The 27109-nt window shown below is 42.3% G+C and overlaps 3 protein-coding genes across 3 annotated transcripts in view; 1 reads left to right on the top strand and 2 right to left on the bottom strand.

The window, feature by feature from the left end:
• Positions 1-5905, top strand: part of rev3l (REV3 like, DNA directed polymerase zeta catalytic subunit) — an 89498-nt gene extending 83593 nt beyond the window's left edge. The window contains exons 27-32 of the mRNA XM_026194837.2: positions 1883-1997; positions 2192-2329; positions 2565-2755; positions 3236-3482; positions 4219-4434; positions 4841-5905. Of these exons, the coding sequence (XP_026050622.2) occupies positions 1883-1997; positions 2192-2329; positions 2565-2755; positions 3236-3482; positions 4219-4434; positions 4841-4981 (1048 nt within the window). The 3' untranslated portion in view covers positions 4982-5905. The remainder of the gene's footprint in view (positions 1-1882; positions 1998-2191; positions 2330-2564; positions 2756-3235; positions 3483-4218; positions 4435-4840) is intronic.
• Positions 5906-7568: 1663 nt separating this feature from the next.
• On the bottom strand, positions 7569-14808 carry slc60a2b (solute carrier family 60 member 2b). Its single transcript, XM_026142986.2, has 4 exons — positions 13583-14808; positions 11014-11182; positions 10812-10928; positions 7569-9063 (listed from the first exon to the last, which is right to left on the bottom strand). Exons 1-4 carry the CDS (start codon positions 13859-13861, stop codon positions 7811-7813), a joined length of 1818 nt encoding a protein of 605 aa, XP_025998771.1. The 5' UTR covers positions 13862-14808; the 3' UTR covers positions 7569-7810.
• A 1696-nt stretch (positions 14809-16504) lies between these two features.
• The window catches only part of slc16a10 (solute carrier family 16 member 10), a 31628-nt gene continuing 21023 nt past the window's right edge, over positions 16505-27109 (bottom strand). The window contains exons 4-6 of the mRNA XM_026194442.2: positions 23163-23306; positions 22641-22869; positions 16505-20049 (exon numbers count right to left, since the gene is read on the bottom strand). Coding sequence (XP_026050227.1) covers positions 19820-20049; positions 22641-22869; positions 23163-23306 — 603 coding nt within the window. The 3' untranslated portion in view covers positions 16505-19819. The remainder of the gene's footprint in view (positions 20050-22640; positions 22870-23162; positions 23307-27109) is intronic.

Genomic DNA, 27109 nt, shown 5'->3' with positions numbered 1-27109 from the left:
TATAAATCCTGCTGCTTTTACACACACACACACACATAAGCTCAGCGATTCTCTGCGCGATCAACCTCTCACATGTTTAAGCTGCGGGAGATTTCACTTGTCATGTTTGCATAGTAAGCTAACGATTGATAAGACTATGTCAGAGGAATTGGTGCACAAATTATCATCACTCACAGATCAGTGCTGTCGCTCTCTATACACAGTTCGCGCGATTGCAAAGTGAAAGCAAAAAAACAAGCGCAAATTCAAACGCGATTTCAATATGTCACATATTGACAGTGGCTCACCGATGCCAATGACATAATTACCCAGCTACATTTCCGAAAGAATGCAAAAGCATTGACATATATTTTTCCTTCCTACAAAAGCCCGACGGGCAGGGCAGAGATAGATTTTGGTAGCCCGACTGAAAAAATCGCTAGCCCCGGGACGTTGGGCTAGCGATATTGCGAGCCCTGTATCTGATTGAGGAATCACTCATCTTTGGAAAAGAGAGTTTATTACAGAGAAATGTCTCTTTCCAAAATAAAAGCTATACTATCCGCTTCTTCTGGGCTATATTCTCAGCAGCATATTAAACATATCAGGTCCCCATAAGGAGAATCATGTGCTAACAGCTGTCTAAATGACTCGGGTAAAGTTAGTAGCATGCATGCTTGTTGTTTTTGTCTGCTTCCACTTGTCTTTGCACTAGGATGATGTCGGCGTAAATGTGCAGTCATATTCGTTGTGTTCCCACTAGTGCTTTCAGGTTAATCTCGTTGAAATGACCTTAACGCCACAACACGGCAAATCTCCGTTAACGAGCTACCGCCGATAGCTCCGTGCATGGGGCTAGACGGCCAACACGTTAACGAGCTAACTGCGCTAACACACTAGTTCCCACCCATGTAATTGAGCATTGCATGGCACATCCAACATACTGTTTTACTTGAGTCCATGACTCGCTTACCTTCAGGGTCATACGTCCCACGAAAACCAAAATAATTCCAAACGCCAGATCTGAATGAGGGTGGGGGAGGTTCAATTTGCCATGTTGCAAGGAGAGCTTAACTTCTGTCTCGCTAGCTTGCCCTGCGCTCTTCCTTCTGACGATGCTGTCTGTGTTGAGCGCTCAGTGGTCGAACGCAGATCCACTAAGCGCTCAACACAGACAGCATCGTCAGAAGGAAAGTTGATAAAATAAATTAAAAATTTTGTATTGTTCGATACATATGCGTACCGAACCGAAAGCACTGTATGGAACGGTTCAATATCGATACGAGTATCGTTGCACCCCTAGTAAATAAATAGTACGCATGCCCTTGGTAAGACCTGTACAAAGTGTTATTCACTGTCAGTGGTAATCATGTTAGGCCTGATCAGTGTTTGTGTCCTCACATGGGAAACCTGCAGTCACTGTTCCATTATCTGCACAACAGGCAGGTTTACAGGTTGCACAACTTTACTGACAAATTCATAACTTCACTCGAGTGTGAACATGACCAGCAGCTCTGTTGTGTGTCACTACGCTGTGATGATGTGTAAGTCTGAGTCTACTTGGGCCGTGTTCTCATGAACACTTGCACCAATTAGCTAACAGCTTTCATTTCTGACAGTCCGTTAAAGAAGAGCTGCCGCTGTGTTTGGCAGACAGGGAATTGGATTGTTTCTGACCTGCAGAGTCTCAAATAGAAGAAGAAGCATAAAGTTTTAAACTGCAGCATGCTTTGCATATATGGGACACACTTTCCTCCAGACTCGCTCGTCCACATGGGATGTGTTCAAGCACAGAGCCAAACGCGAAGCCTCTGAGAGCGTATCGTTTACCACTGTAGTATGTAGTGTGGGTTGTTTGATAAGAATTAGTAATGAGCCTTGTGTGTTTTTGTGTGTTTGGCAGCATGTTTGTTTTACTGAAAGGAGCCACCAAAGAGCAGGCTTTCAAGATCGGCAAAGAGATTGCAGAAGCAGTGACTGCAACCAACCCCAAGCCGATCAAGCTCAAGTTTGAGAAGGTAGATACACACACACACACACACACACACACACACACACACACACACACACACACACACACACACAAAGGGAGCGAATAAGACAAGGTAGCGGCTTCTCTCTAACATCTGTTCACTGTGATTTTTCCATCTCCACACATTAGATGTAGTTATTTATCTATGTGTGTGTGTGTGTGTGTGTGTGTGTGTCTCAGGTGTACTTGCCCTGCGTTCTGCAGACAAAGAAGCGTTACGTGGGCTACATGTATGAGAGCCTTGACCAAAAGGAGCCCGTGTTTGATGCCAAAGGGATTGAGACGGTGCGCCGCGACGGCTGCCCTGCTGTTTCCAAGGTAACAGGCAAACCATGTTTTCCCCTCATTTTCACTGTGTTGTGCACCAATCGCAGGCATGCCACTCTTGTTCCTGCTCCCGTTTACTCAGACCGCTTTGCATGTGTCAGTCAGGGAAAAGGTCGTCTCCTTCCGCTTGCACATTAAACAGCATCAACACCTCTCTTAGATTACCAGTAAATCATTTTATCTTCATCCTCTTATACCTGTGTTCTTTTACTCATGTGCTCCTTAGATTCTGGAGCGTTCCATCAAGCTGCTGTTTGAGACACGTGACATTAGCCAGGTGAAGCAGTTTGTGCAGCGTCAGTGTATGAAGATTCTGGATGGCCGGGCAAGCATGCAGGATCTGACCTTCGCCAAGGAGTACCGGGGCAGCGGCTCGTACAGACCTGGAGCTTGCATCCCTGCGCTGGAACTCACCAGGTGTGTGTGTGTGTGTGTGTGTGTGTGTGTGTGTGTGTGTGTGGTCACAGTACAGGAGAAGTCAGGAGTGTGGCTTGGATAAATGTTTGCTGGTTGGCTCTGTGTGTGTCTGTGTGTGCGTGCAGCAGAGAACAGGATGGTGAGTAAGAGCTTGCTGTCAGCTACAGTTACAGTACCCAGCGTGAATCCAATTAGTCCTCCCTCACTGTGTTCATTGTCTGGCTGCACTAGCCTGTACAGTACCTGAGTGTTGCTAGGCAACCTGTTTTTTAACGAGTGGAGGACAAAAAAAAGTGATTTTTAGATGCACAAGGAAGAAGCATTTATGAGCCCTGCTTCAGTTCATCTGCTTTATTTTGTGTTTTCTCTCTCAGAGCACCAGCACACGTTCTCGCTGCTAATGTGAACATGTTGGCTGTGTGATGTAAACAATAACTGCATCATCTGCTGTCACTTCATTTTTTTTCTGCTTCGCCTCAGACGGATGATGGCCTATGACCGAAGGCTGGAGCCACGCGTGAGTGAGCGGGTGCCCTATGTCATTGTGTACGGCACACCCGGCGTGCCCCTCATCCAGCTGGTCCGCCGGCCCACCGAGGTGCTGCAGGACCCCACCCTGCGCCTCAATGCCACCTACTACATCACTAAGCAGATCCTGCCGCCACTGGCCCGTATGTTCCAGCTGATCGGAGTCGACGTGTTCAGCTGGTACCAGGAGCTCCCCAGGGTGAGGACAACTTGCAGACATACGGGCCATTGTGATGTTTTTGTCTCACTGCTGCCATTTAGAAGCAGAGCAGCAGCAGTGGAGATAAGAAACCCTTCAAAACAAAAAAAAGAACCAGGAACATCATAAAGACACACAATCAACTTAATACTGAGTTTGGAGGATGAATTAGATTAATTGGTATCTTCCTTTGACTGACTGTGGCAAGTCAAAGAGGTCACCCTCTGCTTCCACTCTTGTCAAAATAAAAGCAGTCTGTCATTTAGAGAGAACAAAGGATGAAGAGAGATCTCTTCTGCTTCCTGCTGATGACTAAATGAGTCAAGCTGCAGCGCTGCTGCCTCAGTCTTTGTTTCTTTCCTGAAGTCTGACAGAGTGCACATGCCATCTGCTGGCATAGCTACTAATCACAGTCAGATACATAAATGGTTGCGGCTCCAGTGCCACTGACTCCTTTTATGTCTTTGTTTTTTCCCAGTGAAAACAGAGTCACACACAAAATCCTGAATGTATGTATTTGTATTAAAAAAATTGAATCTTTGATCTCTGATCCTTCAGCATCTAATGATATTCGGTAGGATTCTTAACAAACCTGAAAAGTATCATGATCACGTAGTTCACACTGTTTTATGTCCATGAAGATGCTGTGCATGTTAACTCCATGTGTCTGCATATAGTCCAGCAGCAGTGATCAATCAAACGTGTGTTTTCAGCTACATCGCTCTTTTCTCTCCAGATCCAGAAGGCATCCTGCTCCTCCGTGGTGGGTGGGGAGGAAGCGGGGAGGAAGGGGACAATTTCCCAGTACTTCACCACGCTTCACTGCCCTGTGTGTGATGAGCTGACCCAGCTGGGTGTGTGCTCACGGTGTCGTGCTGAACCTCAGCGAGTCGCTGTTACACTCTACCAGGACATGAGGCAGTGGGAGAGTCAGCAAGAGCAGTTGCTGAAGGTGAGAAGTTGAGGACGCACAGAATATGAGCTCCTGTTAAGGTTTTGAATAATAATTGGACCATTAACTTCTGTGATTACAGGTATTTATTTCTTCCTGCTTTTGTCGCACTGTCTTTAAACATTTACCCAATTGATACGACTCAAAGCAGGCGACACTGAAGGAACACGGAAACTGCTTTCTGGCGATAAATCTAGATTTATTAAGACAGCAATTGACGTCAGCAGTTATGATGCCTGGTGGCAGCAATCACTCGGGTTGAGTTGGTGTGCAGTTTTGCTTAAACAATGTCGGACTCCACAGTTTTTCTCTGGTCAGACTAGTAGTGACATGTTTGTGAGTGGTGTCCATACCAGAGCTCATCCTTGTGTGATCACTGTGTGCTTGTGTTTCTGTTTGCATACAGATCTGTAGGAACTGCAGTGGCAGTGCTGAGCGGCAGGTTCCCTGCGTGTCCCTCGACTGTCTCGTCCTCTACAAGCTGTCCCGGGTAAACAGACAACTTTCCAAGGCCCCCTACCTCCGTCAGCTGCTGGAGCAGTTCTGATTGGCTCCCGAGTCCCGGAGCCACCCACTGATTTGGTGCTAATTCCTGGCCTTCCATCTTAGTGTTTGTCCATTTGGTTGTAAAAGTTTAAATGGTGCTTTGATTGAGCCCTGACGGGTTTTCTCATTTTGTCTCAAAGTATTTCTCTGAGTATGGAGACTGTTTACTTCATGCCTCCAGTGGAAGAGGCCGTGTGTTCGTTTGCTGCCATCTCCATTAGCTGCTATGGGCCGAATGAAGCTGATCTTTTTGATGACACGGCAACAGACGGCCTGTTGCGGGACTGAGTGCAGTCCAATCATGGAACATGTGTCGTATTGTGTATTCACTGTAACTGGTTTTTAAAGATCTTATAAATTCAGAGACGAACTACACCCAAACCACTAATTGACTTTTTCTCCTTTTTATACTGACTGCAGTCTTTTTGTAAATAGTTCCTGTACAGATCCATCTCCAATCTCACTGTGCATTAACCAACTACAGCTCCAACCATGAACACAATCAAAGCAGTTTGATGCGTTCTTTTTGAAGGTGCCATTTTTCTGTTTCTTTAACCTTGTCTGTTTTGGCAGATTTGACAGTTCATACTACAGAGTATGGGAACTGGAAAGCTCTCCATTTTTTTAGTTTTAAATGTGGGACTGCTGCAATACTGTATTTGGTAATTTATGCCATGAAGAGTCTATTATTTCCTTGTGGATATATGGTTTTGTGTACGTTTCCAATTTTACTGTGCGAACCGTCTTCAAACTACATTAAAATTTGATCTTTAACCCTCCCACTCCATGCAGCCGTACACAGGATCTGTGGATTTGTAAAAATGTAAAAACTTATAATGAAGGAGATCCTTTTTGTTTGTTTTTAATGGACATTGCTGTGGGTGAAGGTTTGAGATTGATATAATAAAATAAAAAAATCAATGTATGAAGATGCCTTCTTTCTTTCACTAAATCAGGAGCTTAAAAAGAAAAAATCAGAGGAATCACAGTGACATGACCCATTACAGCACAAGACCAAAAAGAAGAAAAAAAAATCCAGTTTTCACAAAAGTGCAACAGAAAACAGCTGCATACACTGTACAGCTCAGCTCATCACACACACACACTAGATTGCCAAAAGTCTTTACTCGTCTGCCTTCACACACACATATGAGCTTGAGTGACATTCCATGTTTAGCTATAACAGCTTCAACTTTTCTGGAAGGCTTTCTACGAGGTTTAGAAGTGTTCTTCCAGAAGTGCATTTGTGAGGTCAGACACCAATGTTGGGATGCTCTAATTCATCCCAAAGGTGTTCTGTCAGGCTGAGGTGTAGGACTCTGTGCAGGCCAGTCCAGTTTTTCCACACCAAACTTCCTCGTCCATGTCTTTAGAAACAGTTGTGCTGGAATAGGAAAGGGCCATCCCCAAATTGCTCCCACAAAGTTGGAAGCATGAAATTGTCTCGGTGTGCTGAATTATCAAGAGTCCCTTTCTCTGGAACTAAGGGAGCAAGCCCAAGCCCATTAAAAAAAATTTACACTTAGTGCAATGCAGTCAAACAAGTACTGTTCTAGCAGCTGCCAACTCGAACTCCTCCATCAGATTGCCAGATGTAGACATGATTCGTCATTGCAGAGAACACCTCTCCACTTCTCTAGAGTTCAGTGGCATCATATGCAGTTTGCACCACTGCATATGATGCTTTGCATTGCACTTTGCAATTCTGTAACCTTCTGTACTCTGTTCTTGAGCTAATCTGAAGGCCACATGAAGTTTAGAAGTCTGCAGTGATTGACTGTGCACAAAGTTGCTGATCCCAGTCTGTTATTTTATGTGGCTGAGCTGCTGTCAATCGCAATCACTTTCATTTTGTGGAACATTTAATGGTGACAGAATTTCCTGACTGGACTTTGCACAGGTGGCATCTTATCACAGTACCATATTCGAAGTCACTGAGCTCCTGAGAGCAAGCCATTCTCTCACAAATGTTTATAAAAGCAGTCTGCATGCCTAGGAGCTTGATTTTATATACCTGTGCTCATGAAAGTGATTGGAACACCTGAATGTAATGATTTAGAAGGGTGAGTGAATACTTTTGGCAATATAGTGTATTTGCAGTGCAAGATTTTATTTTAAGGGGGTGGCTAGCTGTCTGTCCCTGGTTCAGCTCATCCACTCTCCTCACGTCCTCAAACAAGGCACTGAATTCTAGCGATGCATCAATCCATGTTTGTCTAGCTCCAATGTGATACCAGTAACTCAAAGAAAGAAGCTGACAGAGAAGTCTTAGCTGTAGTCAAAAAACACTGCAAACATAAAAACATTCAAAATGTAAGAAGTATAACAACTTGTTGTCCCTTGGCTTTTGGCTTCATGTTATGTTACCAAAATGTTAGCTCTCCCGTTTGTAATCAGTGCTCTACTGCTGATGGAAGGCATAGTAAACACAGAACATAGAATTGAACTGAATAGATTGACCTGTTGCCAACGATCCCAGTGAAGTTCGTTGAGTCAGGATCAGGCTGATATCTGATCTATTTCTTACTTTCATTCTAGCCTTACCTTTTACCTAACTACAGAGGGGATAAGGACACAACAATATTGAACACAGTGTCAAATGATTTATAAGAAAATAGCAATACTTCAACATCTGATCCTTCACTGTCCAGCAGATGTCCAAAAGCTTTAAAAGATGCACTGAGTTGAGCTGCGGAAGCGTGTGTATGATTTATAAGCTGCACTGCTTAGTCAGTGCTTCCTTTACTAGAGTACAAACAGTAACTATGTTGGAGTTTCCAGGTCTTGGACAGCAAATGGACAGTTGAGGCGTGTCACTGAGCCGACATTCTCAGTCTCCCTTCTCTTGGTCCAAAGAGAGCAGCAGGTTCTGTCTTGGTGAGTGTCCTACCAAAGAGATGCTCTCTGAGAAAGTGGCGCCTGCAGGCTCTGACACCAGTGTGGTTTGGGCAGTGGGGCTGTCTGTTAGAGCCATGACATCAGGGGGAGAGGACATCTTGCTTGGTGAATTCATAAAATTTGATGTATCGTCCATTTCAATGACCTCAAAGTCTGCGTCGTTCAACTGATCGGCCTCATTATCCTGCTCTTCCTCATCCTCATCTTCATCAGCTCCTGAGTCCAGCAGTGCCCGTTGGGATTCACTGCTTTCAATTTCATCATTCACCGAGGCCAGCTTGTACATGACTGGAAAGAGGATGGAGGTGAAGATGGCAGTGACGAGTGACAGGTACATGAGCAGCGGGTGCTTTGGAAACCTCTCGAGCAGGAAGCCTATGAGTGCTGGCAGCACCATCTCGCCCAGCGCTGCACCCACCACGAAAACTGCCGCTGTGCGCCCCGTTACTGTGGTGTACTGCTCCACCCACGAGATGCCGCTTGGGAAAATGGCAGCCATGGAAGCCCCATAGATAGCAGTGCACACCCACAGGACCTCCTCTTTCTTGTTGAAGAAGCAGAGCAGAAGAGAGGAGATAGCGGTGCCCAACAGGCTGAGCAGGATCATGTTTCCCGGGTACATGCAGGCTGCAAAGAAGATGGCTAACCCACGGCACGCTGCAAATGACCCCCAGAACAGGGAGTTTAGCCCAGCTGCCTTCGCCTCAGCCATGTGGATGTACTCCTTAGCAAAGGTAAAGATGAAGGAGCCATATGCTACTTCAGCACCGACGTAGGCAAAGAAGAAGAGGAAAAGGAGGGCTGTAAGAGCCACATGATATTTGGCCACCAGGGGCTTTCCTGAGGCCGAGCGGGGTTTTGCACGTGACACGCTGCAGCGAGAATAAAGGATGAAGAAGAGGAAGGACATGAGAAAGACAAAAGCACCGATCACGATGTAGGCCCAGGTGGAGTTGAGGGTACTGTGCGAGACTCCCTGAGTGTTGACGGTTTTGGTCACCTGGGGCTCTGTGGAAGGCGTACTCTTGGTTGGTGCTATGGCCTCAGTGCCCTTCCAGTCAGTCCCAAACACCAGCTTGGCTATGATAGGAGACACAAAGGCCCCAGCGGCAAAACTGAAGTGCAGCGCTTGCAAGTGAGGCCCCGACTGCTCACCCCACGTGTCCAGTATGAGCACGTTACCACCTGACACACAGGAGAAACACATAGTTAAGAATGGAGACACAAGCATCACTTTGCTTTGGCTAAACTAGAAAAAAAAGATTAACAGAAGAATCACAATCAGACAAAACAAGGAATGACTCCAAATAACTCCATCGGCAAGTTTCCATTCTTATGATGTTAAGAATAAGCTACCACTGTTAGCAAAAGCAGATGAAGGATTATTCTACAGGCCTAATACCACGTGGTGCACTAACTACATGCAAGATTTACAAGATTTCAAAACAGTTTGTAAATGTCTTTGTAAGGTCTTTATAGGTCAATTTGCAGGAAGGAAACATAATTCACTATGAATTCATTTCACTTCTTCTGGTGCACATCAAAGTGAAAAGAGGTGCACTGAAGAAGCAACAACCAGACAACACCCCGAAAAGGAAAAGTTTGCTGTGTGTGCCAGCACAGTGTCAAGAGTATAGAGGAGAGGAGACGTTACACAAGCAGAGTTGAAAGGGGCCTTCGAAGAGCATTAACCCAACAGCAGGACAAGTATCTGTTCGTTTTTTGAGAGGAGGATCAGGAGAAGCACTGCCAGAGTGCTACAAATTACCTTCGGCATGCTACTTGTGCATGTTTCTGAACAACCTTTTGGAAACAAACTCTATGAGGGCCCACTGTCCCTCAGTGAGACCTTTGTTCTTACAGCTGAACCACAGAACACCAGAACTAGCAGGTCTGTCACTGGTGCCCTGTTCTCTCCACGGTTTCACTTTCATTCAATTTTATTTACGTATGCACCAATACACAGCAACAGTCAACTCAAAGCACATTGTATTTTAGGGTAAAGAGCCTACAACGTTAGAGATAAAACCTCACGATGAGACAACATTAATGACAAAGCACTTGGGAACAGTCGGAAGGAAAAACTGGCCACCAGTTAGGGATGAACAGAGGGAGACAGGAAAGGCACGCTGTGGACGAGTTGGTAATGTGGTTTGAAGCTTTAAATCTAAAGTGGTGGATAAACACATGTAGAGTGAAAAGAATCAAGTTGAGAATAAATGCTCAGTATATGAGATGAGATGAGATAGCCTTTATTTGGTCTTTTGCCCACAACCGAGATGACAGACCTTGCCGACCGTACATACAATACACAAACATCACATTGGGGAGACAGGTCAGGCTAGGTAGCGAGGAAAAAAAACATCGAAATGTGTAACACAAAAGGATAATACAGGAATGCACAGGTATCAACACACAATAAACACAGAAAAGCAACAAGGGTGTCAATAGCATTCAGAGACCAGTTGATCAAATCCATAATTCTCTTTAGGTTTTAGAAACAGACTGTGAGAGAGTGTTCCAGGGAAAGTAATACAAAAAACACGAGACTAGACAAGGACATAAGAACTAAGCAGGGAAGATAAGGGAGATAAGGGAGAGGAGAAAAAGTGTGTCCGCCTCCTCCGAGAGCCAAAAGGAATGTCATATCATATCATGGGAAGTTCCCAGCAGCCCATGTCTATTGCACTGAATTACTCATACCATCTCCCTCAATGTTACAAACAGGACTCCACTACTGTTTATTCACTCTGCTGCAGCTAAGCCATGCCCTCATTTAAACATGCATCACCACAGCAGGCGAGAGAATGATGAGAAAAAGAGGTAAAAACAGCCACTTGTGGCTCTGAGCCCTGCACAAACTCATCAGCTGAGGCTGACCGTTAAAATCATTGAACTTTCACTGATACAGTGAATATCAATAGTTTACTTACCTGTATCTATAACACCCATGGATATCCCAATGCTGGACATGAACACAGTGAGGAGCAGAGCCTGCTTACAGTAAGGGATGGCACACATTCCAGAAGCCGTGAGCAGCATGGACAAACCTAGAAGATTACCACAGGAGGCAAAATCAATCTCATAAAATGACTGTAAAGGCCGGCCGGCAAGAACAACAAGCTAGAAAGGTACCTAGCAGGAGATGGGGGTTCATGCAGTCAAACAGAATGCCTCCTAATAGGGATCCGCCGGCGTAGCCTGCAGAGCGGCCAACAAAGATGTAGGAGATGTTGCCGATATCCTGGTTCACATTTGCAGCCAAGTCTTCCAGTGTGGGGCCAAGAACTGAGATACACATCCCCTAAGAAAATAAGACAAAGCTTAGAGCAAGCCACGACTGTTGTTGTTGGACCCACTCCTCTCCCTCCATTGTCCTACTTGTCTCATCTCCTTGAGAGATCAATGACAAATGATCGCATCAGGATCTAGGAGAACTAAACTAACATTTCCAACCCTGTGCATTCTGCTCACCCCCAATGAAAACTTTACCTCCTCCTCCTGTGTTTTTGTCAGCAACAAGACACGAGGTGAAGACAGAGGTGGCAACGTATCAACACATACTGCACAAATGTTTATTTTAGGATTTCTGTTGAGAAAAATTAAGACTGAAAAATTTTTACAAATTTAAACGAATCTAAACTTTTTTTTGATCCCTGCTAATTTGCATATAATTGTTTAACTACTATAACTAATATAATATAAACATTTAGAGAATAGTTAAGCTTATGCACAATTACTGTTTGTGGACCTCAGCTCATGATTTAAGACTACACTCCCTCACATACTGTTAAACACCATGCTATAGATGAAGGTGAACTCCTGTATAACTAGACAGCACCTGGCTTTTCTAATGAAAACACAAAAACAGTTAAATGTCAGTTCTACTCGTTCACGCACCTTGACTCTCATGTATACTAGATTCATTAGTGCCAGAACTAGTCTTCCAGAGTTTACACTTTCTAAACTCCCTGGGGTGGATGAAAGCTTTACTTATTTTATATGCTAACTACTGAATCTGCTATCTGTTCTGGCAATACTACACAGTTTAGTAACCTGTCTGTAAGCTAGATCAAAGGTTCAAAATTTGATGCAAAGGACTGGAAAGACCACTGGCATGCTCCCTCCATTTCCCCCCAGGTGCTATCAGAGGAAACTGCAATAAAGTGTGGCCTGTAAAATTCCTAGAGATATAAATCACACGGTTTACACAAAAACCTAGAGAATATAAAGCTAATACTATCAGGTAAAAGGTACAGGGTACCAAATTGTGAGTTGTTCAAATTATATTTATATTTTCTTTAGTGCTCCAATTTGTCAAACCATTGAATTGCTACTACTGCACATTCACCCAATGTATATAATATATATATATATATATATATATATATATATATATATATATATATATATATATATATATGTTCTTCCTCTACACCCCCCCACCCCCCAATTTTTTTGCACATGTCGAGGAGCGTGTCAGGCTACATTTCACTGTGTGTTATACTTGTATAACTATGCATGTGACAAATAAAGAACCTTGAACCTTGAATAGTAATAAGTAAACTGTAAGTGTGTGCATGTGAAATGGTATGACGATTAATTTATGTGCTGGTTTTTCTTGAATGACAAAGCAAAATTTCTTCGAAGGGAGACAACAAAGGCTAATCTAATCTAAACTGAACATTGGAATCATAATCCTCAGAGTTTATCCGTTCCTTTTACCAGTGCCAGCATGCTTATCTAACTGCTTCGCATCACACAAAAAAGTGAAGTGGAGCTTTTGCTCACAGAGCCTCCAAGTTTTTTGTTCTCTACACTGAGTTCACACTCAGTGACAACAAAAACTGCAGAGCTGACACTGGCATCAATCAGAGCTGATTGATATCAATCCTTAAATAACTGTAATAAAAGTTTCCATTTCCCCACTTTTTTAACAGGATAATCTGATGCTGAAACAACAAAACTTGAATGTTCTTCCCCAGGCCCAATGGGGGGAGAAAAGGTTAATGCAGGAGAAAGTCGTCCAGTGTGTGCAGGTGGATTTCACTAATCTGATGCGGAATAAATGGTTGAAGAGCGAGATTTACAACTATGAAAATCCGGTTGTGCAGGATACTGCTGCATTCACTGAACTATTACAACCGTAATATTGCTTACTATTCAATAGTTACAAGCACATGTGACCACCTTGTGTACGTAGATTCACATTCTGTTGCACCTTTATAACAACTATAAAGGCAACCGACATGTGGGGCCAGTCAAAAACAACCTAAGGACACAAAGTACGACTTAAATTGAAAGGTCTCCTTCGTTTACAACGCTCGACAGAACCATAACAGGCCAAAAATCTACTATATTATGGCACTATATAAGTAACTGCAGATCTTCTGACATTTCAAATTCATTTCCTGGAGTAGACTTCAGTAGAAATTCCAAAGAACGCAAATGAATATTGGACAGCCGTGATAAGCTAGCGGTTTATGGCTATATGCTAACGGATAACATTAATACAACCCTAGCTAGCCAACTAGTTAACTGTTGTAGATATCCCAACCAACTTAATAAATCTATTCAGTTACCACATTATATTTATTTATTTAAAATTTTCCAATTCATTTCCTTTTTAAAGGAATGAGAAAAGTCAGAGAATTGTTTAATGAACCGGCAGGTTTAAGCTAACTTCCCACTCCTAACTATTTACCAAGCCCAGGCAAGATGCACAGAGCGCGAGCGTAACCATCCAGCGGCCGCCTGCTCCTTGGCCGCCCCTTCCTCCGCCAACCACCTCCACCCGGTCGTCGCTGTTTTGTGTGGTCTTTCTCTTCGCCCCCTTTAATGCGTTCTTCATTTCTCGCCCAGTGTCCTTCCTCTTGTCAAACAGGGTGTCCTCCTCCTTGTCGTCGTTGTCGTCCTCCTCCATACTGGCGAAATGGACGTGCTTCTTTTTAATATCGGTGTCACGCGTGACGGACGTAGACATAGCTGTCGGTCTAGCACCGAGAGAGAGAGAGAGTGTGTTGCTGGGAGTGATGGTGAGCTGTCACAACGCCGCACAACTGCTGACTGACTACAGATAATAAAGCGAGTCTTTTATCTCCTCCCGTTCTGGCGCCTCGTGTTTGAAGGCCGCAGTTGGTTATTAAATACACGGATTTTTTGAGTCGGACATCTTTAATGCGACGGTGACCGCAGGGTACCACCGCTGCAGCTGTGGAATCCCTCCATATGTCAACAGCTGCTGCCTGTATGGCTGCTGAAGGTTTGCAAAGATCATCTATTGGGATTGTTGCTCACTCCGTGTGTAAAGAGACACCTTCCTTTTGAATAACCTGAATTTTTTTTTTTACTTTAATTATATTAATCAGCAAGCACTGTTTTGTAATGTTATCACTTTCACCTGTGCGTTTTCGTATTATTGCAAATCAATGGACCTGGGACCGATGCAAAACCCAGAATGCCATGTGCCAAAACAGGCGATCGCTTCGCTTTGTTTATGAGCTTTTCAGTACCCTGAAATCATGGCAGAGTAAGACCTCTGTTTCTACTGGCTGTTCACAGCTCAAGAGCACCAAATGATCCAGGGCTGCCGGTGTCCTGTCATAGTCGTAGTTAGAAGCCTTTTCTGCCTGGCTGTAGTGAAAGCACATGGCGCCATCTAGAGTTTGTACCAAGTAAACTGGCTGAGCACAAATAAAAACCAAAGCGTGTAAGAACTTTAATTACTTGGCAGCAAAGTTGCAATAGGTCCAGGCTGCTGGGGGCATCCCACGATGCACTGTGTGTTTCTTCTTCACTCAATCCTCCCTCAGCCTAGTTCTGCTGGAGGGTTTTTCCTGTTAAAATTGAGTTTTTCCTTCCCACTGTCCCTAAAGCGCTTGCTCATAGGGGGTCATATGATTGTTGAGATTTTCTGTGTATTACTGTATGGTGTTTCCTTTACTATATAAAGCTCCTTGAGGCAAATGTTGTTGTGATTTGGTGCTATATAAATAAAACTGAACTGACTTCAAAGACCTGAATTTTAAAAATCCCCTTTTCTCCCTTAAACATTTCAAGTCCAATATTCTTTCGTAAATTCTCAGCTATGTAGAATAACTGCTAATGCCAATGCATTAGTGCATATAAATATTATATTTGACCTTATTTATGAACTACAATTTATACAATCTTATATTTCCTTAAGAACGAGAAGAAGAATGTCTTTTAATTTCAAAGGTATTGGTAACAATAGCTCTCAGATAAATGTCAAAGCTATTACAGATACTTGTGAAATTGTAGTTATTTAGTAAAATACTCCACTTTAAATTAACTTCTTCTAATTAAAATACCTCACGTAGCACTCTCACTGTGGTATGTTGGAGCCTGAACACCTATAAGAGAGGTTCTAATAAGAAATTGCAGTAGTTTGGCCTTGACGTAACAAGTAAGCATAGAAGAAAACATACAGGGGTCAATCTTAAATGTAAATCTTAAAGGTTTTGCGGTGTACTTCATGTGGCAGCATGGTGTGGTTTTGTGGGAGCAGGTCTGGAACACTTGTCACATATTTTCTGATCAGTTCCGCCCATTCATGCAGAAGCATGCTGGGACCATTCAGAGAGGAGCTTGCAACAAGAAGGAGAGCAGCTGCAAAAACACACTGGACACACACGATGCACAACAAGGACTAAGCACTGTAGGAAAAAATAAAGAGCACCGCAAGCACTGTCTGCTGTGCTAGCTGTTGGGAACCTACGGTGGTTCTTACTTGCTGTGATATGAATTTTCAGTCTCCTTTTATGGCTTTGTTTTTTTATAGAATAGCAAAGTGATTGGTATCAAATCCTCTATCAGAGTTGCCCATATGCTCCGATGCTGACCCTGCATAGAATGCTGCACAGAGTCCACCGTCAGAGGCCATAAAAAGATTATGAGTAACCTACACTGGTGCTGTTCCTGTGCTGTGATGAACTCTAAATCCTGACTGAATCAGGTGAACACTGTTGGGATAATATGTTACTGTGATGCCTATATGATATGAAGGGACATGATCATTCATGACTTTGTAAAGTAGAATGAGGATTTTAAATTCAATTCTAGGTTTAACATGGACTCAATAAGGAGAAGTCGATATGGCAAATGTGATATTTCTACCTGGTCTCATGCTGCGGTATTTTAGATCATTTGAAGGCTTTTCAGGGAGCCTGATACTAAATAATAACAGTCCAGACAAATATTTACATTTGTTTCATGTGTCCTAACCTGGGCAACAATGACGCCAGGGTTCCTACATATAGGACATTCATTAGCTCCACATCAGTACGTGTTCCCCACCCCCAGGCAGTGCTTTCTGACTGTTAAGAAATCCTGGTTCCTTTACTGAGATCCATAACCTAATAAAAGTGCAGAAGGACTAAATCTAGACAAATCATCTAATCACACACGCTCACACATGGGTCAAAAGAAGATAAAGATTATTAGAGAAAAACTGTGAAGGAGTGGCATGTCAGTGTCTCACAGGTTCAAAGGTATAAAGTGTTTTTGTTCATGTTCAGTTTTACTGCACTTGATTTTACATCTTGATTAAATGAACTTCAGTGTTTTCTATGATCTATAGGCATAAATTAAAAAAAACCCAGATAACTTAAAAGTAGATATTTTTACTGTTTTTAAAATGATTAAAATTAATTGTGTTTACATACATTGCATATACTGTTGTTCACAACACATCCTGCAACAGAGGAAATGTAGACACATTCATATTTAAGAACACTTTTTGGGGAGAATACATGGAAAAGGACGGAAGCAGTAAAGATGCAGCAAATAAAGCCAGTGGCTGGATTAGATGGCAAAATAACAGCAACTAAATACTGTTAGGCTTTGGTGTGTTAACTTCAGCAGATTGTCTCAACGATTTTGGTCTATAGTAATCACCAAGTAAAAATAAATCATGCAATTTAAAACAAAGCATCTCTTTGGTTGGCACATATCATTTCTAGAGGCACATATGACCGAACAGCTACAAAAAACAAGTAAAAGCGCGAATAGAGTGCAATGAATACATACAACAAAGCATTCATATTCATATATGGCAATGAGAAATTACTCGAGGCTCTCACAAATGAATAGCACTATGATGGCACTCCACCATAAAGAGTCATGCACATCATAAGGATAAGACATGGGATTTAAGCATAGTATTGGAAATGCTGAAGATTTCAGTCACTTTGTGCATTAAAATAAAATAAAATAATGGCAACATGTTTTTCATTAAAGAGCAAAGTTAAGACGTATTCACGGTGACAGGACAGTACAGACAAGGAGCAGAGCTCTGCTATCATCTGAGGTAGCGGGTCACAGGTCTGCAGAGGAAAAAAAAAACACTGACCCACAGCATTTCTATGATGGAGATTCATTTCCCCGGCAGCGTGAGTTTTCCAAATATGCAGTCCACCACAGTCAGTGATGGGTGACATCACTTGGTTCACTGGCACTACATAGGGGGCTTTGGGGAGGCGAATGAGGGCAAGCAAACACACTTTCAGACATTTGCATTTGTGCACAGTTTGGTCTTCAGTCAGTTCATTTAAGGCTTTTAACAACATGAAAGTCTCCAGAAGTGAAAAATAAATAAAACACAAAACAGATACCTTTCTACTGAATGTCATTGAACTGGACAGAGTTAATAATTAATGGGACTGATGGTCACATAGTCAATTATTAGTTAGACTCACGTCCACAGTTCAAACAGAGGCGTCTCTGAAATGATTCAGTAGAGTGAGTAAATCATACAGAGGTGAAGGAAAATGCACAATGTTTTGTGGGGTTTTGGGCCATTTAAGAGATCATCTGACATGAACCAGGTCAACTGTTAATGAATGCTGCACAATTTAAGTATGAACTCAAATGTGAGAGAAAATTACAAGAAAATGAACAAAAACGGTCCCCATCTGGCAGTAGGCTTTAACAAAGGGGTGAGGATTCAATTAAAAGGTAACATCTTCCAATTTCTTTGAATGTGCTCACTCAGCATGTTGCTAAAACAAAACCCACTCATGCCCTAACTTGGCCAGTGACCTAGAGTTCAGTTCAGCTCTTCATCCCGCTGTCTTTGAAAGAGCAAAGTAATCAACAAACTGATGCAGTACATCAGATACGCATGGCTAATGTAAGTGGTGAATGTCTTCTTATGTGCTGATAGGCTGAAAGCAGTCAACAAAGTTTTAAACAGATATGACTTGATGATAAGTGAACTTTCACAGTGGCTAGAAGTCCTATTTTTCCTACTCCAGACTAATATTTTCTGCTTGCTTCCAGTCTCTGTGCCTTTTTTAGGATAACCAGTTGCCACATATTTACTTTCTAAAACTATTTCTTTAAATATAACATCTAAAACACTGAGGAGGTTTGATTTAAAGCAGCCTCTTTGAATGAATCAGTCACAGTACCAGATTAACTGATGACACAGTTGCAGGGGGCTTTATAGAACCCTCTCTATGCTTTCATGTTTGTATAATGTGATCATTAATAATTCAATAGTGGTAATTTTGGAAACACAGGCAGCATAAATTCTGGGATGCTCCACAGCATGGGATCAAGAGTGGATAATAACCTTAACCCCTTAAAGCCTGAAATATAAAATAATTGCAGAAAATTCTTGTTTACTGAACCATCAGACAAATTTGTTTAAAAATTAAGTACATTTTAATTATCTTATATGACTTTTAATTTGTACCATATATTTGCTACCTCTGGTATTTAAAAAATGTATTGTGCAGTTTATTTTGAATTTTTCAAGGGAAAGAATTACGGGCTCAGTGAGGTGAACTTAGAGCTTTTGGGTGCCAAGCTCTGCTTGGTGAGTTAAACAGCCTTTAAATGATCAGATTTCCTAGATCCAACCTCGGAAGGGAAGCTGGGTCAGCATCTCTGACAGGACATATTTTATTGTGCTTCCCAAAGCTGCATCCTTACAAGCACCTTTACAGCTCAGATTCCAGAGTCAGACAGAAAAACCTAGACTTTTTAGAGCACTTCTCTGAGCCGATAGTTACTGTGTGTCTTTTTAAACACCAATCATTGATTAGGGATGCACTGACTGTCAAAAGGACCAATACCAGTACAAATATCAACGGTAATACAGATACTGGTACTGATACAGATATTGATGTCTTAAAGAGCATCTGGAAGCCTGCAGATAACAGTATTTGTATTAGTTTTTGTTGTTATCTAGTTCCCGGTTTGGTCCAGGAAAACAAATATAGCATATTATTTCATTTGTGTCAGGGTTTTTTTTTTCAGCTTTTGTTAACTTTTAGGCAGGACATCAGTATATGCCAATTTATTTGCAGAAATGCTGGTATCAACCAACCCCGACCACTGTATCAGTGCACCCCTAAAACAGATTACATAGCATACTGGAGGACATAAAGATGGCAGGGTTAAATATAAATCTTTGGCAGACTGGTTCACTATGAACTTATACAAAAATTTAAATTAACACCATAAATTGTTTCCTATGTTTTTCTGTATGTTATACTATACAACATGTTTTAACTGTATGTCTAAAACTGTATGATAGTGATGAAAAGTCAATGTTAAGATTAGAGTAAGCCCAGTGAGAATGGCTGCTGACGGAGTTGATCTTGGACACAGTACTGCATGCCTAACTCTTATTGTGACAAAAAAATAAATGTCCAGTTTTCCCCATTTTCAGCTACAATTTCAAGCTTGTCTGATGTAAGATTAGTTCAGTCTGATGCATAGTTCTTCAGGATCACATTTACGTTCAGCTTCAACATATGACTCTGATATGTTTGAACACTTTGGCATTTTTTCCTACTTAAAACAGTCTTCACATAAACACAGATATGCACAGAGTATCTTAATACTATCAATGAGCAGCAGCAGCCTCAGTCTGACCCCCTGCACCTCTCTGTCAGTCTCTCTCTAGGGGTATTTAGAGGACAGACTCTCCTGCTTTGTGTTGCACAACTTCTTGAGCCTTTTCATGATTCATCATCTTCTGGTCAGCGTCCTGCTCCCCTTTCACGGCCTGCTTTTTCTCTCTTCTCTTGTGCTTGGCTTCCACCCAGGGTATCAGACACAGCAAGGCCCCGCCAATGATCGGTGGGACTCCTGCTAGGTAGAAGGCCATGTCGTAATATCCCATTTTGTCCCTCAGATAGCCTGCAACCAGATAAAGGGGGGGGGGGTAACGGTCAAATAAACACAGCTAAAGGTCAATGTTTACAATCACATCCAAATACAAAGAGAAACACAAGTGTCAGAACTCCTAAACATCGCAAGATTAACAGCTGGTGCTGACCAAGATGTCATTGACTTTTGTCACCTGTATGGCTTCTTTACATATGTAAACTCTCCTAATAAAGATGGCTTCCAGCTCTACCCCACACACACACACACACACACACACACACACACACACACACACACACACACACACACACACACACACACAGAAGCTGCTCTGCCAGCAGCCGTAAATCACTGCAGAGGGTGGTGAAGGCAGCAGAGCACATCACTGGCACGAGGCTTCCTGCCATTCAGGACATTTATCTCCAGCGATGCTTCCGTAAAGCACACAGCATCATCAAGGACCACAGCCACCCAGCACATCAGCTGTTCTCTTTGTTACCATCTGGCAGACGTTACAGGAGCCTGTCTGCTCGGACTACAAGACTCAAAAACATTTTTTACCACCAAGCCATACGACACCTCAACCACAACACTTAAACACACACAACACAGCACTCAGAAGCTACCCTGCAGCTTCACAAGTACTCTATTTAATCTGCACTGGTCACTCCACTTTATTGTCATTGATATTTATATTTAAAAGTGCAATACTGTAATTTTCTGCTGCTCATTCCTGTGCAATATCCCATCTGCCCTCCCGTCATATTTCTTTTCAAGATTTTCTTATTTAGTCACTAGTGTACATATATTTATATTTATAGATACATATATATTTAGTCATCTTTTCTCTTTTACCATGTCTCTCTAATATTTTGCTCCTTACTATTTTTTTTTTCTTTATTATTTTATTTTATTTTATTATATTTTCTCCTACTGTATCATGCTGCTGAGTGACTGCTGCTCGTCAAACACATTTCATTGCAATGTTGACCTTGTGCTAACTTGCATATGACAAATAAAACTGAAAACTGAAAACTGAAAACTGAAAACAACTGATTGTCTTCCAGGAAGCCCTCTGCACATGAAGCTCACATGAGTAAATGCACATGCTAGCAGTAAACCTTTGGTGAACCTTTGGCATTCAGCACTGAAGAAGTCTCGCATTTTTTAAAATCCACATGTAAACAGCGTCAGCTAGAAACATACACACACACTGATTAGTCACAATACTGAAACCACCTGCCTAGCAGTGTGCATGTCTCACACCTTTCAAAGCATAGCTATCGGGCATCCTACAGATGCTCAATCGTGCTCATGATTGAGCATCTGGGGAATCTGAAGATTAACTGAACACTATGAACTCTTAGCAATGTTCCCAATGGTGGAATGCATTATCCTCCTTAAGGGGTCAGTGATATTAAGAGATGCTCTTGGGAATGCAACTCCCACGTAACTGTTTCCAGCAGAAAATTGGCCCAGGAGTCCCATGTCCTCTGTTGGCTTGTCTGATAATGCATCCTGCTGCCACCTCTTCCCTGTGTAGATAAGTGCATACGCTGGTGTTGAGTCTGTGTTTCCACAAACCCCGCTAATTCTAGAGACTTATTCATCATGAAGAAAACAAGACAGTCGATCGATCGATTATTTGCGCAAGGGAGGCCTCGTCTGTGTCCACCACGAAAATGACCCCCAGATCTGACCTCCTCCTGCTACCTTTTATTGAGAGACAGTTCACACAAAACATGTCAGAACAAAGCCACGCCCCCTTGGTTCTAAGACCAATGTGTGAACTTCTGTAAGAGTGTGTGTGTGTGTGTGTGTGTGTGTGTGTGTGTGTGTGTGTGTGTGTGTGTGTGTGTGTGTTATGTGAGAATGTGTGTGTGTTAGACCTCCTGCTGACCAAAGGGTCATAAACCCAGGAAGCTTACATCAAAAGAAACAGATCTTTCCGATAGGATGTATCTACAATAAAACCTCCCCCAGCACAGAGTGATTGGAGAGGTGGTCAGGATCAAAGGAATGGCTTTGATCCTACTGCTTGAACTAAGACTGTACAAATTTAAGAAACACAATGGCAACATTCAACAATTAGACTTAACAGCTGGCTCACATGATTCATCAGACCAAGCCATCCTCTTGATCCATGATCCAGTTCAGAAACTCACATGCTCAGTGTAAGATCTTCAGCTTTAGTACAGGGCTCAGCATGAGCACTCTGACCAGTATTGCAGCTACAATCTCATGCACAGCAAGCTGTGATGCCCTGTGTTCAGACACCTTCGTATCACAGAAAGACAGCATTAAGGCTTTAACCAGATTGTGCTGTATTAGCTCTTTGTACAAGACAAGGTAAAATGCGGAAATGTGTCAGTGATCCTTGTGCACTCACCAGCTCACTGAATGTCCTTTTTGTAGGTACACATCACTACACAGTTGGAATTACCCCAAAGAGGCTTATATATAAAAGTCTGCATGTGCTAGATTTTTGAAGCTAGTTGAGGCCAAGGATCCAAAATGACTAAACTGCCATATTATTAGATCATCAGTTTAGTGTGGGCATGTGTCATATGTTCAGGGGTTACCTGAGCATGATCACAAATTTCAGTTAACTCCTGCTTTACCTGCAATAGGGGGCCCCACAGTCATGGGCACAGACATCAGGCCTAGCAGGAAGCCAATGGCCTGGGACACATCTTTGGCTCCAACCAACTCAAAGGCGATAGGTGCCATGATGCAGATGAAGCAGCCGTCAAACAGTCCCATCAGCAGACACACTGCGATAAGCCCGCCAAACACATTGCACAGGGGGATCATCATGGACATGAGACCGATGACGAAGAAGGACGCCACCTAAGTAGAGAGATTATTTTGTTAATTGTTATGGTTTAGTACACTCTATATATTCAGATTGGATGCAAAACCAAAAGAAACCCCTCATTTTACTTTAACGTTACACGAGAAGGCTCATGTAATGTTAAATCTTCACCCCCTATGGTAAGACCTTTAACTGGCTTAAAGGTCTCACTGTGCTATGATCCTCACATGATCCCTAAAATGCTATTTCAGAGAATTTTTAATGGTCAGAACTTCTGCATTCAGACAATGTAAATCTGCTTACACGACTGTTTAGGCCACACACTCACTTGCAGGAACACTTTGTTGACTCCGTTAATGTAATCCGCCACTATGCCGAAGATCAGTCGGCCAATGCCAGATGTTATACCAATGCACATGAGCAAAACTTCCTTATTGGTGTCTTTTCCAAAACGCTCCTCCACGTGTTTCATCTGTGGACAGTAAATGAAAGATGAACACAGCTGTTTCATTTCTTTAGTTTACTGCAGTTATATGATGCACAGTACAGCACAAATAATTACAATAAAAACTGTGAAACTGCAACCACTGACTAAAACCTCATTGGACAGTGCTCTTTGCTTAGTCATTGTGGATTTGTGTGTTAACTACATGAAGATATTTGCCTGAGATCTAACCTCACTGGACACTTAACTAGGTACACCTTTCTGGTACCGGGTTGTACCTCCTTTTGCCTTAGGATTACTTAAATTCTTCATGGCAAAGGTTTACCAAGGTGCTGCAAATATTCCTCAGAGATTTTGGTCCTTGTTGCCTCGACAGCATCGCACAGTTGCTGCAGATTTGTTGGCTGTACATCCATAATGCAAATCCCCTGTGCTACCTCATCCTAAAGGTGCTCTATTGGATTAGGAGGAGGTGGCTGAGGAAGCCATTTGAGTACAGTGAACTCATTGGCATGTTTGAGAAACCAGTTTGATGATAAAAGGTGACTCTGCCAACCTGTAGCATCAGTTTTCTGTTCTTGGTTGACAGGAGTGACACCTGGTGTGGTCTTTGTTTTTTATAAGTCTGTCAGCACTGCGCTGCACTCCTGTGGATGCATATAGTTGAATGAAGAGAGGGAAAATTCACTAAATTTTTCACTCAATGTATCTTTTACTTCACATTCTGCATGCGTTTTTCAGAAATCTGGGGTTGAATGGTTTTGCAGAACTGGGTTCAAAAAAATGTCCGGTTTTACAAATCCTTTTATTTATATGACAGCAGCCATATTTCAGGCAACAGGTCAGTTTGTTGTTATCATATCATCAGATCCTTTTATCTAGCTTGTCCATATTTCAGTGCTCATTTGTATTTCAGCTTCCAGCGAATGCCGTTTTCTAGTTTACACTGTCCAGATGTTGGCTTTCCACATTATCTCCTGTAGCCACGTCATTCCTACTGCTAAGCATTAATCTGTGAGGACCGAGAAGAGAAAGAGGGGCCTGCTGTGTTTCTACCTCCAGGCAATGTGCAGCAGACCTTTTCAAAGGACCTGCAGTCTGCTGATGTATAGACCCATCGCCATCACCCCCTACACTTTCTGGCAGACACACATACATCCCTAAGACCTCTGGGAGACTTACATTCTTTGCCAATGTACAACAACATGCTCTGTCTTTAGGAAGTCTTACATCCAAGAAGCAATGCTACACACATCTTTGTTTGTTTGTATAAGTGTCAGGAGATTAACTTATGATACACACACTCAGTTGAGGCTGACCAGAGGGAGGATAGTTTTAAAGTGAAGTTAGATGTATCTTGAACTTTGCCACCTAGAATTCTGCTTGGAAGGTTCACGTGACAAACGTGCTGCTCCCTCAATCACACGATCACATTATCAGACATAAACCAGTGGACAGTTGATAATTGTTGAAATTTATTGCTTCAGCCTAGCCTTCTGAAGGTGATTGATATTCCTCATGTGTCATACAGTAGTGAATACCTTATGGAGAATGTGGTTCAGTCAGGAAAAGCAGACCAAGGGAGTCATATAGCAAATATGTAAGATAATATGGAAGTGTATGAGTTACAACCTAGCATCACCTACTCACTGCCATGATGAGATCTATGATACCAGCGAACTATCAGTCAAACAAAGATCCTTTGTTCACAGCTATATGGCTGGTAAATGATCGTGGATCTTTTTTTAGATATTCCCTATCTGACTCATTCCCACATTATCAGGTTAGGTTACATTTTCAAAGCTTCCTGCTCCAACCGATATATAAATGTAAAGAAAAATAAAGTGGTTCATCTCATAAATTCTCACCCAGCATGCATAGCTGATGACATTATATTAAGCATAACAATCACTGAAGTTCTCAATAACCTGAGCTGCTACTTATGACTAGTTCAGATGTCTAACAAAGAAATCTATAGTTGGTGGATTTAGCAAGGTAACAAACTAGAGCACCTTAACACAAAATACATTTCAATTATAGGGAGAGTTTTCCCCTTTAGAGCCCCAGTGCACCAACCCAACTTTCCCAAGTGCTGTCGTTCTCCTACTCTCTCGCAGATGTGTAATGATCATCAAACATCCAGCCCACACACTGCAGCCCGGCAGGTGCTCCTCATTAAAAAAATGAAACAAGCTTATTTTAAAAGTAGACACAGCTATCTGAAGAAAAGTACGGCTCTGAATGGTCCTTTATGGTGTTCCATGATTCAATTATGTTGATTCAGGAAAGGGAGGACATGGATTATCTGTCTTGATGATAAGATCAAACTTTCTAACATATTGGCCTTCAGCAAGTTGCATAATTTTCACAAATTCCTTTCCCACTTTGCACTTGGCAAAGCAATAGCATACCTTTTATCAAGCCATTTACAGAGCAAACACAAAGGCAACTTCTTTTTTCTCTAATCAGCAATAAGTTGAGAACTGGACTTTACTCTTTAAGTAAAGAGGTAAGCAAGATGAAAAACATACGTGGTACTAGGGCAAGGCTATTTCAAAAGGCCGCGCTCAGCACTTTGCTCAAGGAAATAGACACTATAAAAAAATAAAAAGTATACAGCTGTTTGGAGGATCTGACAGGACTCCGTTCCAACAAGCTGAACAATATGCTGCTGGACACATGTTTTTCTGCTTTTCCATCCCACAGGGCTGGGGCTTTAGGTGCAGGTAGTGGGGAAGAATGGCTGCCGAGGCTGTTAGTCCAGTGCTGGTGCTGAGGCTTCAGCCAGATCCAAGTGTTATCCCAGTCTGTGTAGCAGACATGAGAAGTGTTGGGAAAACACAGGCATTGATCCACAGGACACTCTGATCTCCCTCCAATAACAAAGTCACCGTCTCCAAATAAACAGGCATCTCCTGAGTCTTTCCAGTACATACAGGCTCCCCTTCTGCAGCCCTCCCAAGACGTTGTCTCTAAGCTCAAAGTTTCCTATCTTAAAGCAGAAATAAACACTGATTTAGGGAAAGCGACACATGTTTACGGAACTGCAGATTAAATCCTCCTTCCATATTATGCCACATTCACCAGGACCACACAGCTAAATAATGAACACATGAGGAACTAGGAAGTTGTTGTGGTGAAAAAAGAGCCAGGCAACCCACACTACAAAATCAGCTGACATCTACCTGCCGAGACTGATTTTCTTTAATCATGTTTTGTTTTGTTTTTAATATGTCTGTCTTTGAGAGTCAGGGCTCTTTGCCAATGCTGTAGAGTCACACTATATTGTATTTATGTTGTTGAAAGCACTGAATAGTTATATTTCAAAATGGCTCTAGAAAAGTATCATTGTATTAAGAAAGGTGAACTAAATATCTAGTAAAATATAATATGTAAAAGTAGCCCAAAATTGACCATAAGTGGACCATGTCACAATTACACACAGAGACCTTTATTACAATAAATTCCAATTTATATTTCAGGATTGTGCACAAATACATTAGCAAACTGTGTTTGTTGAGCTATTCTTTAAATGCGCCATCTTAAGTAATTTGGCCTTGTGTTCATTTTAATTGCATACATCAATGTAATTGCATTGCGCTGATGGACCCATGGCTCTGCAGGCAGTGCAGGTAAATATTTTTTTAAAAACATTATAATGCAGGGAGACCTCACCACCGTTTAGGCGTCCACCAAAGCTCAGCCCTGCTGTTCATCCTCTGCATGAACACAGCATTACAATAACCAATACCTTGGACCCTCCTTTACGCAGACGATGTGGCACTCGCAGACCCAGACCGCCTGCCTCTACAAGAGCAGTCGCAGGAATG

Source organism: Astatotilapia calliptera, chromosome 15 (assembly GCF_964374335.1).
Source record: "Astatotilapia calliptera chromosome 15, fAstCal68.1, whole genome shotgun sequence".
Lineage (NCBI taxonomy): Eukaryota > Metazoa > Chordata > Actinopteri > Cichliformes > Cichlidae > Astatotilapia > Astatotilapia calliptera.
Note: the sequence above shows the minus strand (reverse complement) of the source record. Positions and strands in the feature narration are given on the sequence as shown.

Coding starts and splice junctions, on each gene's coding strand:
- slc60a2b (XM_026142986.2), bottom strand. CDS start 13,861: ATGTCTACGTCCGTCACGCGTGACACCGATATTAAAAAGAAGCACGTC. Junction 11,183..13,582: donor GTGCATCTTGCCTGGGCTTG/GTAAATAGTTAG, acceptor TTATTTTCTTAG/GGGATGTGTATCTCAGTTCT. Junction 9,064..10,811: donor CATGGGTGTTATAGATACAG/GTAAGTAAACTA, acceptor CCTGTGTGTCAG/GTGGTAACGTGCTCATACTG.